The sequence below is a fragment of the Thamnophis sirtalis genome, unplaced genomic scaffold (genome assembly GCF_051295495.1).
Source record: "Thamnophis sirtalis isolate CommonGarterSnake01/CBP01778 unplaced genomic scaffold, rThaSir2_p1.2 scaffold_5, whole genome shotgun sequence".
Taxonomy (NCBI): domain Eukaryota; kingdom Metazoa; phylum Chordata; class Lepidosauria; order Squamata; family Natricidae; genus Thamnophis; species Thamnophis sirtalis.
This window is the reverse complement of record NW_028261385.1, coordinates 116,561,924-116,577,625: the sequence shown is the minus strand read 5'-3', so window position 1 is coordinate 116,577,625 and position 15,702 is coordinate 116,561,924. Positions and strand designations below refer to the sequence as shown.

General features: G+C 37.0%; 1 protein-coding gene across 1 annotated transcript in view; it reads left to right on the top strand.

The window, feature by feature from the left end:
- The window catches only part of COL4A1 (collagen type IV alpha 1 chain), a 146,178-nt gene that overhangs the window by 37,983 nt on the left and 92,493 nt on the right, over positions 1-15,702 (top strand). The window contains exons 3-10 of the mRNA XM_087716709.1: positions 7,447-7,536; positions 7,629-7,673; positions 10,091-10,135; positions 10,235-10,297; positions 10,376-10,429; positions 10,596-10,622; positions 12,735-12,818; positions 13,593-13,655. Coding sequence (XP_087572835.1) covers positions 7,447-7,536; positions 7,629-7,673; positions 10,091-10,135; positions 10,235-10,297; positions 10,376-10,429; positions 10,596-10,622; positions 12,735-12,818; positions 13,593-13,655 — 471 coding nt within the window. The remainder of the gene's footprint in view (positions 1-7,446; positions 7,537-7,628; positions 7,674-10,090; positions 10,136-10,234; positions 10,298-10,375; positions 10,430-10,595; positions 10,623-12,734; positions 12,819-13,592; positions 13,656-15,702) is intronic.

Sequence of the window (15,702 nt, the reverse complement as noted above, 5' to 3'; positions counted from 1 at the left end):
TTCAAACAAGAGGTAAGAAATTATAACAATAGGCATAGCATGTTTCAGAACCACTGGAAACAACATCCTGTGGATAAATAGCATGGATAATGACCTTGCTCCATCTAAAACCTTTTTATATACATAATAGCAGCAGAATAGAGGTAGAAAGTAGAACACTGGTGATCTTTCTGTTCTGCATTATTGGAAGAAATGTCCTTCTGAGTTCAGTTCCAAGTGGGGGAAAAGACACTGGAAAGGTGGAGGCTGGTTGGAAAGATGGTTTGAGGTCCTGGAGAAAAAGGTGATCACATGCTTCCAGATGTTAGGTGAAAAAGATGAAAGAGAGCGAAGAAGGGGCTTACTAGGTTTTTTATACTCTGTTTGGCCCCATCTCTCTGTTTCCTGTTCCTGTGTAAGAAATGTTTTCTTATTGGTTGTCAGACTCCCATGGGACCATGCAGAGGAAACTCTCTAGGCCAGTGATGGCGAACCTTTTTTGGCTTGTGTGCCAACAGCGGGGGGAGCTCAGGGGGGTCATGCACAGGTGTGCCATACCCATAATGCAATGTGCGACCCCAGCATGCGCACATGACCAGCACTCCCTCCCATTTTTTGCATGCTTTTTCATCCTCCCCAGGTTCTGGAGGCTTTATAGGAGCCCTCTAGAGGCCCTCCGGAGGCTTCAGGAACTTCCCTGAAGCCTCCGGAGCTAAAAAACCTGGCCCTATGGGAAAACCAGAAGTTCGGGAATGGACTTCCGGTTTGTCATAGGGCTGGTTTTAACCCCCACCCCCCGGAGCCTTCAGGGACCTTCAAAAGACTTCCCTGAAGGCTATGTAGAGCAAAAAACGAACCTACAAGCAAACCGGAAGTCACTTCCAGTTTGCTCATAGGGCCGATTTTAGCCCTCCGGAGCCTTCAAGTACTTTCAGGAGGCTTTCCTGAAGGCTCTGGAGGACAAAAAACAGCCCTAAGGACAAACTGGTTCTAGTTTGCTCATAGGGTGGTTTTTTGCCCTCCAGAGCCTTCAGGGAAACCTCTGAAAGGCCCTTGAAGGCTCTGGAGGGCTAAAACCAGCCCTATGAACAAATCGGAAGTACTTTGGTTTGCTCATAGGGCCAGTTTTTTGCGCTCCGGAGGCTTCAGGTGAGGTCCTGAAGCCTCCAGAGGGCCTCCGGGGGATAGGGAGGCTGTTTTCGCCCTCCTCAGGCTCCTATAAAGCCTCTGGAGCCTGGGGAGGGTGAAAAATGGCCTCAAAAAAAGGCTGGTCAGCTGACAGGGCAATGCCTCACATGCCCTGACAAAAGGCTTCGTGTGCCACCTGTGGCACGCATGCCATAGGTTTGCCATCCCGGCGTAGGCTGTGTTTTGAGTCCAGGTTTGGTTGAGTTCTCAGATGCTATGTGGTGAGTTGGGTAAAGGGCAAATACTATCATGCTTTAATCCCATCTCCCTGGAGCTGAATGGGACGGGGTTTTGTTAGGTAAATAGGCTGGCCCAGGCTTTTTTTAATGGCCCATAAACAAAGGTGGGGGGCTATTAAGAATGAGTCTGTTTCCTGCCTAAAACATGTTTCTCCATTTCTGATCCAGGGAAATATAATATTCTATCTTTTCAATATTTCCCAGGATATTTCATTTCTCTATGAGAGGGGTGGGTGCTAACTTCCTACAATATGAAGGAGACAATTTGATGAACAGGGATAATGTATCCTATAATCTAATGGGTTTTTATTTTTAAATCTCTGGTTTTTCTGTTAAATCTAATCCATTAGGACATTGCCTGTCTATCATTTTAAAAAGTATTTCTACAATTAATGACAGCATAAAATTTGTTGTGAAGTACACTTTAAGTTAGGTATAAATTAAAATTTGTATAGTAAAAGGTGCTGTAGATACTAAATGACAAAACATGTTGCAGTAATATAGAGTGTTTGTTTGTTTTAATTCCAACTTAGTCCAGTATGGGCCCGGCATAAAGAATGCTGGTGGGCTCCATAGGATTCTTGGGTTGCAATATTTGCACCCTTGCATAAGATATAAGTCACATCTCATAATGATTGGCCTTATTGGATGTTCAAAAGCCAACATCAAAGACATTGTTTTCTAGCTCAGTATAATAATGGTATTAAATGTATTTTCAAACCACAATTTTTCTTTCTCTTTAAATGTCATTAGCAAAACCCTACAAAATTTTGGAAAAGAAACATAATATAATATTTTAATAGACAGTTTTTTATCAAAATGTTCTGAACTCTTGCTTTCTGAGCTGATATATTTTGGAGTAGGCAGAAAGTGTGATCCAACATAAATAGTAACTGTTACTATTACAAAATGGAGAAATGTTTATTTCATAAGAAAGATCTTTAGACAGAATTATTTTCAGTGTGCCATTATAGGCTTAATAGTTAAAGGTTAAAGGTTAAAGGTTTATTGCATTTATATGCTGCCCTATTCCCGGAGGGACTCAGGGCGGCTAACAAACCCAAGGGAGGGGGGGAGTACACACAAGGTAACACAACAAACAAGATACAGAGAAAAGTTTAAAAACAATCAACAGTCACACTATTCGAGCGGGGAAGGCAACTCGTCAACCCCAGGCCTGCCGGAACAGCACAGGAGTTCGTTCCAGAGGGCCGGAGCAACCACAAAGAAGGCCCTCCTCCGGGTGGTCGCCAATCGACATTGGCCTGTAGATGGAATCCAGAGGAGACCTAATCTGTGGGCTCTAATGGGTCTTTGGGAGGTAATTGGCAGCAGGCGGTCTCTCATTAAGTCACTTTCACATCCATTTTGGTTAAAAATTAACTCAAAGATCAACATCTTTTTCAAGTTTGGGATAGTGTTATATAATCTCATGTGATTGGTATGAAATTTCCCCATCATCCATCACGTGCCACCCCCCCCACCCCAATTTGAAAATGATTTCAAACATTAAATTTTTTAAAATTTCCAAACATTTATTTTAGGGAATTGCAAGAAATTTACAGGCTAATAGATTGGAAGCTGACCAGAGTAGATTATAAGATGGGTGGCTTTATAAATGTTTTAAATAAATAAATAAAATAAATAGTAGATAATTGAGTTTCTAGCCTCAACAAATGCTGTTTCTGACTAGACACATTGCTTAAAAATAAAACTGTTCTGGGAAATTTCCAAACATTTATTTTAGGGAATTGCAAGAAATTTACAGGCGAATAGATTGGAAGCTGACCAGAGTAGGTTATAAGATGGATGGCTTTATAAATGTTTTAAATAAATAAATAAAATAAATAGTAGATAATTGAGTTTCTAGCCTCAACAAATGCTGTTTCTGACTAGACACATTGCGTAAAGATAAAACTGTTCTGGAAAGTGACGTTAATGAAAACTAACAAAAAGTTTCACTTTTCTAGAGCCATCTGAAAAATTTCTTAAGTAGAAGAAAAATAAGCAGGTTGTTGTTTGTGACTGAAAATGTAATCACATGTGTGGATGTAATTATAGTATTCATATGGCACGCTATAAAACCTAATCAGTAATACATAGTATCATATTAACATAGCAAACTAAATCTGATACAGAATAATTATTATTAGCTGAATAATGGCTTCAAATAATGTACGATCCACAGGAATGCCAACAAAATACAAAGCCCAAAACGCAACTCACTACAAGAGAAACTCAATACCATCACTCCAAAATCACAAAATAACAACTCAGAACTATGGATCAAAAATCTATCCAGCAGATCTTTATCTGATGATGAAAAGACCATCCTCATACACAGCCTCACAAACTCTGAGAACAAACCTTCACCTAATCCTACACTGAGCTACAGATATTTGCCACTACTGTATTTCAAAACAAAAGTGTATTTCTCTGTCTTAGAACCAAAGACAGAAGGAATTCAGTAGTACATCTGCAGTACCCAAGAAGTAGTTCCTCTTTTGTTTGTGTCAACATTTTTATGTATACATACTTGTGTCTCTTAGTGCCATACACATATTTCATAATCTGATTGGATACTAAGTTTTCGATGTTATGCCCTCTCCCCCAAATTTCATTGGTCATTCACTACTTTGTTGGTCACTTTATTGGTTATCATATTATTATGTCAGGGTCATGAGCCTTTAAGAAACAGGCTTATTTTATATGTTATAATTGTAATAAATTATTTTATCAATAGATATTTTATTGTATTCTTTTATTTTGTGTCTTATTGAATGTAGGTACCAGCATAAGGATACATAATAAACTGCTACCAGTGGTAATGGATAAGAGATTCCATCAAAGATAAATATCATAGAATCTCAGGCCTCAGGATCAAATTCCACTCCCTGTTTCTGTAAAAATCCAAATTAAAGCATACCCAACATTGACAATTATTCCATATTTTGAACTCTGGAGATAGAGAGCAAGTTGTCCTCGTCTTATAACATTCTTTCATTTTTCTGAAGAGTGTTATCATATCCTGTCTGGTCATCTTCAATCTTCTTAAGGCTAAACATTCAATTTCTTCAGTCATTCATTGTAAGATTGATGTATCCAATCTCCTGTTTATTCTCATTAACATTCTCATTGCACGTTCCAATCTCTTTGAACTTTTTAATGAGTGGTGCTTAAAATAAACACAATATTTGAAGCATAATAGCCATTAGTCTTCAATATTTAAGAAAGAGATTGAATTCAATGGCCTACATTCTTCCTTCCTTTTACCATTAATGGTAATAAACTAAGTAATGATTCCTTGCCCCAGAATTTAAAGAGTAAGAATTAAGATTAAGAATTATGTGTAGCTTCACAGTAATGGGTCAGCTGCAGTGGTGGGTTCCTGCCAGTTCTAACCTCTTCTATAGAAGAGGTTCCACAAATCTACCGTCCCCTTTAGAACCGTTCCAGCTCCCTCCCCCCGTCCATCCGCACCACAACAATAGCCATTCCACTAGGAATTATCCAGAACCAAAGACAAAATATAGAAGGATGAAAGAAACAATGTAAAAAAAAAATCAACTGTACGAGTGGTGGGATTCAAATTTTTTTACTACTGGTTCTGTGGGTGTGGTTTGGTTTGGTTTATTGGATTTATATGCTGCCCTTCTCCCAAGGACTCAGGGCGGTGTACAACATTAAAAAAACACATATTACAAAAGTTAAAAAAAAATAAAAAGAATATCCAAAACAAACCCAATTAAGATTAACAATAACATTTTTTAAAAACAAATTTGATTAAAATTAATAATAAATAATTTGTTTTGTTTTGTTCAGGCCAGGCTGGCTTGCTGGAAAAGCCAACTTTTTAGGGCGCTCTGAACTGTACCCATTGCAACCAATTATACATTGGACAAACATCACATCAATTAAAAACCAGGATCCACTAGTCAAAAATGCCAGGATTCCATATCCTTAATCTCTATCCACACTGACACCAAACAGCACCAATTCAATTGGATCAATACAAAAATCATCAGCCACATTGCCACCTGCCAGGCTTGTGTGTTCATTGAAGCCTGGCATGCCACAAGCAATTCAATCAACAGACACATTGACCTACAATCAGCTGCACAGCCCACCAGAGACAGAACTGACGCTCAACCAACCCATGCAACCCCCGCACACTAGCAGTTTACCTCCCAATGACCCTGACGTGATATAATCTTATATTATGACAAGACCCATCATTGATGACTCACAGCCCATACCTGAAACCCTTATAAGCAAAAGAACACTGGCACTGCCATCCCCTAAACTCTGCTGAAAAGTGTTACCTATCCTGTAATAAAACGTTCAGAAACCAACCCATAAGCTCAGAGAATGAATAGCAATAGCAATAGCAGTAGACTTATATACCGCTTCATAGGCCTTTCAGGCCTCTCTAAGCGGTTTACAGAGAGTCAGCATATTGCCCCCAACAATCTGGGTCCTTCACCCTTGCACTCCCCCCCCCCCCTAGTCCTGCTCTTTAAAAACTGAAGTTTACGAAACCTTGGAATTTGATACCAGAGTTTAAAGAAAATATTATTAGGCCTGACCAGCTGTTTCTAATGTTGTTCTTTGAAACTGCTTTTGTGCCTATTCCAGAAGAGCTGAAAACTGGTGAAAAGAGGGAGCAAAAGTTAACAGTGGCACCTCCTGGACAATAGTTCTCAGAAAACTCTAGGCAGAACCTTGTAGACATCATATTCTCAAACTCTCTTACAACTTTTTCTGAAATATAGTTTACTAATTAAAATATATTGTAAACAATTAACAAAGGAAATAAAGTTAGGAATATTGCTTGCTACTTGTCCATGAAGTTGCAAATGTTTTATAGCAAATAAAAATGCATACGAAACATATATAAATTATTCAATTAAACTGATTTAGGCTGCAATCTTATAGCCTACAAAGTGTTGCCAAAATTGTCACTGATTTTCTCCCTTTGAGGTTAAAGACAAGGCTCCAGTCTTGAAGAAAGAACAGCCTCTTTGGCTGCAATTTTGTGATTTGTATGTAGGAAGGATTCAAAACTATTTTGAAGTGTTAATCTACTGTCACTGGACAGACATTGGGGTCATTGAACTATTCTAAAGTACTATTAGAATTACTCTGCTGGTAATCAGTTTTAATATGTTGTAATAGAATTTTGGGATGTTGTGGTAAACTAATTCTAAGTTTTTATTTATTTTTCAAACTGAGTATTCTGCAAATATTAAACCCTTGTATTTGTAACTGAAGAAATATTATAATTTTAATTAAGTTCTATGATTACACTATGTTATTAGCTAAGAAAACTTTACAATTTGAAATCACAAATTTGTCTGATAAAAGGAACTATGATCCATTTGAGATTATAATTGTTAGTCTTTAAAATAGTACATGACTTTCGTTTTTGTAGCAAAACAATAACGGATGAAAATTGTTTTAATGGCATGTAAACAAATAAAAAAGCAAAAAAGAGATGGAAGGGGAATGATATAAACATGTGTCAGTCTTAATTTTGTACTCATTTTCAGATTGATGTGAAACATCTTAAACATAAGGAACATGCATCATTTTAGTTGCATTAATATCTTTACAAATGTAAATGGTAAGCCCAGAATAGGAACTCTGCCTTATGAATGTGAAAAAATGTAATTTAGCCCCTTTTTAAACTCATTGATGTTCCAGTAGTAATGTCCTTTCTGACTTCATGACATTAAGAAGTAGATTCTTATTGGTTTTTGTTCTCACTGCTATATGTTATACATATTTCTCCTTCTACTCCTTCTCCTTCCTCCTCCTCCTCCTCCTTCTCCTCCACCACCATCACCACCATCAGCAGCAGCATTTTGGGTGTTGAAGGAAATACATATATCACATATATATATATATATATATATATATATATATATATATATATATATATATATATATATATATATATATATATATATATATATATATATATATATATATATATATATATATATATATATATATTATATTGTGTATTTAATTTTCACAGGGTGAAAGAGGTTTGCCAGGTTTACAAGGCTTAGTTGGATTTCCTGGAGTACAAGGACCAGAAGGGCCTCCAGGAGCCTCCGGAACAAAGGTAAAATGAACCTTATGCCAAACATTAACTTGCAGAATAGTACTTGAAATCCTGATAACAATAAACAAATAATTTTTTGTATCTTTCCATAGGGTGATACTGGAGAACCAGGACTACCAGGAACAAAAGGAACGAGAGTAAGTTTGCATGAAACGTTATTGCTGCTATACATATCATGATGGTTGTAGTTTGTGTAATAAGCCATAGTAGCCTTATCTACATAATATTCCAAATCATTAGTTATGGATTGCAAATCACAATAACTGGGTGCATGTAACACACTAGGTTATAATCAAATACACTGCATTCTGCTGAGCATGATGCATACTAGTTTTTTAAAAGTAGCATTGAACATGTTAGTCATTCTTAATTTGTTGTATTTATTACATGGTAGTGTGCATCACCCTTTGTAGAGCACAATTTGCATGTCCTGAATGTTTATAATTACTTTTTCACTTTCTTACTAGAATGCAGTTCGATCTACTTAATGGTAATCAGTGTTAATGCTCAATGATGTGAAAATGACAGTGAAGTAGCTATTTACACTTAAATCTTATCGAATGTCATTTGATCTGTTGTTTGCAAGTAAGAACAGGAAAGTATTCAACAGTTTATTAACAATCTAGCTAAAATATTTAAAGAAAAATGAAATATACTCCCATTAAAAAAATTAGAATGCTTTGGTGGCTTAAATATCTTTTGGTGGTTGGGATCTGAAGTTGTTGTTCTCAAGGATTGTCAGAGAGTAAATGCTTCTCTGAGTTTAGAAGTTCACGCAAGTGCCTCACGATAACATCTAGCCACCCTGTTTATCAGCCTCTGTTTCAATTGATTTCGATTTTCCCAGCATCAGAAAAAATTATTATATCTTCTCAAGTTATTGCAGGTAGTCCTTGCTTGAAGCGGTAAGATTTTCCATCACTAAGCAATGTCATAAAGCATAATATCACATGAGCATGTCTCTTAGTAAAAGCAGTTCCAGTAATTCCCGGTTACAATAGTTAAATGAATCACATTGGTTGTTATGCAAGGACTTCATGTAACCACGATTTCTGGCATCCTGCCAGCTTCCCAATTCACTTTGCTTGTGGAAAGCCTGCAGAGAAGGCAACATATCGCAATCATGTGACTGAGGGACATTCAATGGTTAGAAATCCAGGTTGGTTGCCGAGCACTTGGCCCATGATCATGAGACTGTGAGAGTACGATGATGGCCATAATATTGAGGATTGGTTGTAAATATTACTCATTCAGCACCATCCTAAATTCAAAAAGGTTACTGGTTTCTGGATGAGGAAAATGGCTGATAGACATCTCTGAAAGTGCAGAGACAACAATGTGGTAATAATGTGGCAATAACCAATGGACTGGTAGCAAACTCGGTCCAATAGAACTTCTTTGGACAAGGTGAGGATGAGGGAGCACTCGCATATGCAGGAGATGGCAGGACAGGGTTTCTCCCATAGTCTGAGCATTGGGAGATGAAGGAAACCACCAAGCCATTAACCGTAGCACAGCCTTGAAGAACATTAAATTAGTCAAATCTCACTTTTTGGATCTACGATTAATGTAAAGTTAAAGAGATCTTTCAAAGAACCAGACAAATTTATCTGACCAGACAAATTTTGAGTATTAGAACTTGCTAAGAATTTTGAAAATGTGAGTAAATAAAACAAAACAAGCCTGAGATTTTGTGAATACAGTATGAAAATGGAACAGTTCAGGGGCCTAAAGATCCAGTCGGGAAAAGGAACAGTGAAGCTTGCAAAAAACAGACAAAGGCATGACACTTCATTTCAAAGTATCTTTGAGGAATTAGGAGAGAAACTTACAACTAAATTGACAGCAATAATTTCTATAGCTGCCAACATATTTCTTAAATACTTTAAAGAAGTTAAAAATGTCAAAGATGAGGAAGAGAAATCCCCAAAAATATAGAAATATTGGAAAATAAAGAAAGGGTGGAATATAAAACAGAGTTAATTGTTAAAGTGGAATTATAAATGACAATGGAAAACAACCAGGACAAGGATATTGTTACTGGATTTACAAAATAAGTTTTCAAGAGTTCAGAAGAAAACTTTGAGATGGGAGAAAGAAAGTTTGAATGCGGGAATTAAATTTTGATGAATTAAAGATTAAAGCTGTTAAAGGTAAAAGGAAGGAACATAAAACTGATTTATTTTATCAGTGATAAAATAAGAACAATCTATAAAATTCTGGAAACCCTTAATGGACTTTTTGCCAATACTTGGCAATGGTATTTTGGAGGGTCAATGGGGTTCAGAATTACAGAAGCAGCATAATGACATCACAAGTCCTTCCCCTGCTCTATATTTATTATGATGTTGCATACTAACATGAAAGGGAAGACCTTATGGTACAGAACTGCTTTCAGTATGTATCAACTGTATTAAAACTAAAAAAATGGTTGAGAATGTGACTGTTATTATATGTGTTTCTGATGGTTTAAAATGTCCCTCATGAATGTTGAGGAGAAACAATTTCTTGATGGTACTATTTACATTCTTTTTATCATTTCCTCAAAACTTAGGGGCCTCCTGGTTCAGCAGGCTATCCTGGGAATCCTGGCCTTCCGGTGGGTATAAAATCAAGGTTGCAGCTGAAACACATTCAAGGTTTTATTTCAGCAGGAATAACCTACTGATCACTGTTTGCTTTTCTTTCTGAACCTCAGGGCATCCCTGGAGGTGATGGCCCGGCTGGTCCTCCTGGGATCCCAGGATGCAATGGAACAAAGGTAAACTGTTTTAAACAAGTATTTTGAAGCTCTTTTTAAAAATCCATGAATTAAAGACATTTTTTTCTCTTCCATTAGGGAGAAAGAGGTTCTCATGGCCCACCTGGTTTACCTGGCTTACCTGGCAATCTCGTAAGCATTTTAAAATCATTTGTTTTAACTGAAATCAAAGCAAGTATAATAAAAAATAAATATGAAAATCGATGGCTCAGTTTGCAATACAAAATTTAATTGTGGAACAATAATTAAAACAACTGGCTATTTTTTTTAATTTCTCAGACAATGTTATATTTTCTAGGGACTTCCAGGAGTTCCAGGAATAAAGGTACATTTTCTAATTAAGAACATACCTATCATTTATTGTTTATATGATATGTGGATTTGCTACTCTAACAGAACTCAAAAAAATCATTTGTTCAATTGGTCATAGGACAAAAAAACAACATCCATAGAAGGTTAAGCATTTGGGCTAACTCAAAATGTCCCAGAATAATGAACAGCTTGATTTATTAAAGAAAACCAAGAGTTCCCTCTCATTGTAAAAACAGAAAGGAAAAATCAGTTTCCTACATGATGTTGTCTGAGTAATTGGTTCTCCTCTCCCTTGTAAAATATTAGCAGTCCTAATGTTGCCCGTTCTAAATTTGGAACTAGCATTCTTTTCTCTTTGAGAACAAAGAATCACTTGCATTATTGGACTTTTGGAAAAACATACTTCATTTCTCTTTTGAGGAAAAAGGAGCTGCAGAGAACACACTTTGATTCCCTGAGTCTCTTTTGAGAGTGGGCGGCATACAAAATTTAATAAATAAATATATAAATAAATAAGTGGGGCCTGATGCAAGTTTCCTGTTTTTTAAAAAAATCCCCTTTCCTGGCATTTTTAAAGGGCCATTTACCACAAAAGAAGTCATGAGGACCCCAGATTATTGGAGGCAATATGCTACTCTGTAAACTGCTTAGAGAGTGCTGTAATGACAGAATATGTCACAGGAAATAAGAATAGATCTTCATCCAGACTAAGGAAAGATTCCAGTTTGGAGCTCTGCATGAGTATCTTTTTTTTTTGTCAAAGAAAAATGGTCACTTTCTTTCATAATGACGGGCTGCTCCATTGCTCCAACCATACTGTAAAATTCTTTCCAAAAGAAGCATTTTTGTTCAGTTACAACTTTTCCATTCAATTCACAGGAAGGAAGGATTAGAGGAACTAAATAGCTTAGCATTGAGAGGAGGGCCCCACAGTAGGCACCTGTTTTTGCTCAGGTCTGTTCAAATATATATCAAATAGGTGGATCAAAGATCTCACTTGTGGTTTTCACGTTGAATTGCTGAAACACTATAAAACAAGTTTAGTTCTCAAAAAACAACAACAAGGAGAACCGTCCTTTTTCTAATAAAAAGGATGCAACTAATGGAACCTATCAGCTCCCTTTTGCAACCAATAATTTTGTCCGTCTTTTGTACATTTTAAAAGTTTACTATCAATCTGAGGGGCAAATAGAATAGCAATAGCACTTAGACTTATAAGCATAGTGCTTTACAGCCCTCTCTAAGCAGTTTACAGAGTCAGCATATTGTCCCCAACAATCTCGGTCCTCATTTTACCAACCTCAGAAGGATAGAAGGCTGAGTCAACCTTGAGCCTGGTGAGATTCGATCTGCCAAACTGCTGGCAGCCTGTGATCATCAGAAGTAACCTGCAGTATTGCACTCTAACCACTGCACCACCATGGCTCTTAAAGAAAAAGAAATATAAAATATAACTATAGCAATAACACTTAGACCTATATACTGCTTCACAGTGCTTTACAGCACTCTCTAAGCAGTTTACAGAGTCAGCATCCAATAATCTGGGGTCCTCATTTTCCTGACCTCGGAAGGCTGGAAGGCCGAGTCAACCTCAAGATCGGTAAGGATTGAATTCCTGGCTGTAGGCAGAGTAGCCTGCAATACTGCATTCTAACCACTGTGCCACCAGAAGTTTTAAAATCTTTCATGGGACAAAAATTATTGTATAACTAGAGCAGGGCTGTCAAACTCCTGGTCTGTAGGCCAGATGCCTCACACACTGGCGCACCCACACCCAGTTTAATGAAGGGGGGAAAGTCTGATATGTCACATGACGCCACCACAACGACGTGAGTTTGATAGCCCTGAACTAGATAATAATTAGATTTCTGTTTTATTGCTATTTCTGCTTTGTCCATGTCTTGTTCTTTTGGTTAAAAGCCAGCTTAAAGACCTCAAAAAGTTTTCTTGCTATTTTGCAGCATTTTAATGAAATCCTTAAAAACTTTAATATATCATCAAATGTAAAATTTAAAATTAATTACGGTTATTGATAAGTCCTCAATTTTTACTCAAACAGGTGAACAGCAGCAGCAATGCTCTTGTACTAATTGTAATCTATTATTTTTAAATCTGTGTCATATAGGGAGACCCAGGAGAAATTATTTCAATCCTGCCAGGTGGTTTTCAAAAGGGTGAGAAAGGATTGCCTGGACATACTGGACAACCAGTAAGTTTTATTCTAACTAGCAAAGATCACAATTTTGATAAATGTGGGGTGATGAGAGGAGGCAAAGGAGAATCTTGTTACTGCAGAAGCCTTAGAAAAGGAAGTGACTTGTATTTCTATACAAATCTTTACCCCCCCCCCCAATAAGTCCATCAGAAAGACAGAATCGAAAAGTTAGGAATATAAATAGTGAAACACCATATGACTGCAGAAGAGAAGGGGCATAGAAGAATCCACAAAGATTTGCCCCTGATCAACTCTGGTATCCTGGCCATGTTGCTTCCTTTGAGGATCTGGACTAATCTGGAAAGAAATTTTGAAGACCTGATGGATATTTAATGGAAATATTTGCCCAAGATGTAGTAATTGTGAAAAGGATAATATCAACACTAAAAATTACTAGGAGAGAGCTTGAAATATTCTGTCTGTGATGTGGATATCAATGAATAACATATTGCGCACAATTCTGTTTGCCTCATATTGAAGAAAATAGTTTAGGGCTGGAAAAGATACTGAAGAAAATAATCCAAATTAATTATCTAGTGGTTGAGTGCTGTTCATATAAAGAAAGGCTAAGATATTTAGGCCTTTGAATATCACCATTACATCAATGTCAGAGATTACAATGAGACATAAAGGGGAAATGAGATAAATTTTTGTTTGAGTTTTGTCTCCCAAGCCATGTTCAAGTGTAGGAAACTATGACATTATATAGCAAAGTGGCTAAGAAACTGTGTTACTGACACCATTTCTCAACCTTTTTTTAAAACCCAGGGAACACCTGGACTTCCAGGTAATACTGGCCCTATTGGACCACCTGGACCTCCTGGAAGACAAGTAAGTGATCAGCTTCAGAGGTTTTAAACTGCATATTGCAAGAATTCATGATTTCAATTAGGTGTTGTCTAAATTGATCCCTAATCTAAAGTTGTCCTCCAACTTTAGGTATGTTAAACATGCACTGGGTTCAGCTAGATCTCACATCAGGTGATTTCAGAGAATTCCCCCCCCTTTTTTTTGAGGCGAAGCAACATTTCTCCAGGTGTACCCAAATGGAATTGATATTAGCATGAACAATTTCAGAACAATTTCAATATTTTAATGGTCTACAGAAAGGGTGATTATAGGTTTGCAAAATGTATGTATATGAAAAATGTCAAGGCAATATTGAATGACTGAGCCATCCCTCCTCCTTTGCACCAACCTTATACCCAGCCAATGCCACGAGACCTTGGGAGTTCTTGCTAATGGGTAGGTGACCCATTCCACAGCTCCATTCTGCAGAACTCATTGAAGCAGATCCTGTGAAGCAAGAATCAAACCACTTAACCTGCTTAGTTTTTGTTTTAGCTTAGTTTGGCTTTCCAAGACGGTTCACAGAATGAATGAATCATTTTGTAGTGGGAACATGCAAATGGAAGGGTGAGCCAAAGTTGTTCATGTTCCTTTCCAATACCTTATTCTTTCCATCAATCTTCCGTCCAACAAACTCTTTTTCCAGTATTGAAAATTTTACGATATTATATTTTTCATCCTCCTTGCTCCTTTTGAAGAAACCTTTTTCACTTATTCTTTCTGTTATTGTGTCTTACGTCATGTTAGGTCTTTTTTTTTCTCTTTCCAACATTAGGTCTTATTATAATAGATAAGGTTTCAATTCAAGTGCTATGGCTGCATGGCACTTTAGATGTGATTTTGAAAAAGATGCTTTGATGTTCAAGAAATACAGGCAGATCATCTGTCCCTAATTCTTCAAAGCAGCCACAATTTTGATTCAGACTTGTACTATGTTTGGACTCCTTCATAGTCCAAGGCCTCCATTCAAAATTATTTCTGAAGTACTGCATAGCCCTACTGTGTATCGGTATTGCAAGTATGATGTTCTATGTAACATGCAGGTCTTCATAGAGTGTGTACGTTGCAAGTTATATGCTATATTATGATATCTTGTGCATTCAAACCAACATTTGATTATTATTCAAAATATTATTTAAAGAAATGTAAGAAATCCCTAATGATGAAACAACATGGTGGCAAAGAGACTGAAGATAAGAGAAAAGCTGCTGCAGCTGCATTACTACTATCCGAATTTCCACTCCTCAGAAATTATTAAATGGTTTTTGCAGGTAAAGGCAAACTTGGCAGCTTTAGATCATCTTTGAATTGCTGCTAGTGAGGCTGTGCTCTTAAGACAATCATATCTCTGAGATGGATACAATTAAGAGTTACTTTAATAGCCTAAATTGCTCCCATAGAAGAAAATAATGTGGTATTTGTGGAGAACAAACTAGGGAGGAGCAAATAGGTACGAGAACCAGCAGATAGTCTCTCAAAAATCTCCTTACTTCTATGCTTGTGACTGTCCCAAATTGGTATAGGGCATCTGGATTACATAAAACAGAGAAACCAGGGTAGTAGAAGAATTCAGTTAAGTTTCCCACCATATAGCAAGAAAGAGCTGAAGATAGAAGAAGCCCAGGAATGATACTAGCAGACGTTTATGTCTGCATTTGAAAAAGCAGCAATAGGTCCTGCTATGGGGAATGCCATAAGGCAGCAAACACAAAACTGGCTTAGTGTGACAACTTCTCAGCTTCTCGGCTTATGCAGAATAGCCATTATGAGATAAGAGGAGTACAATATGGGGCCGTTGCATTTGGACTAAGCCAGAAGTAAAATTTATAAAAGTGTAAAAGTCAAAAGTAAAAGTAATTTTGGAAAGTATCAAAAACGACTGAGGCAGAAAAGCAACATGATCCAATACATCAATTCAGAAAGGAACAATAAAAGAGAATATTCATAGAAGTCCAAAACACAACAATCATACCATTCGAGATGGGGCAACGATTCTTTAGCCCCAGGCCTGTCGGAACAGCCAGGTTTT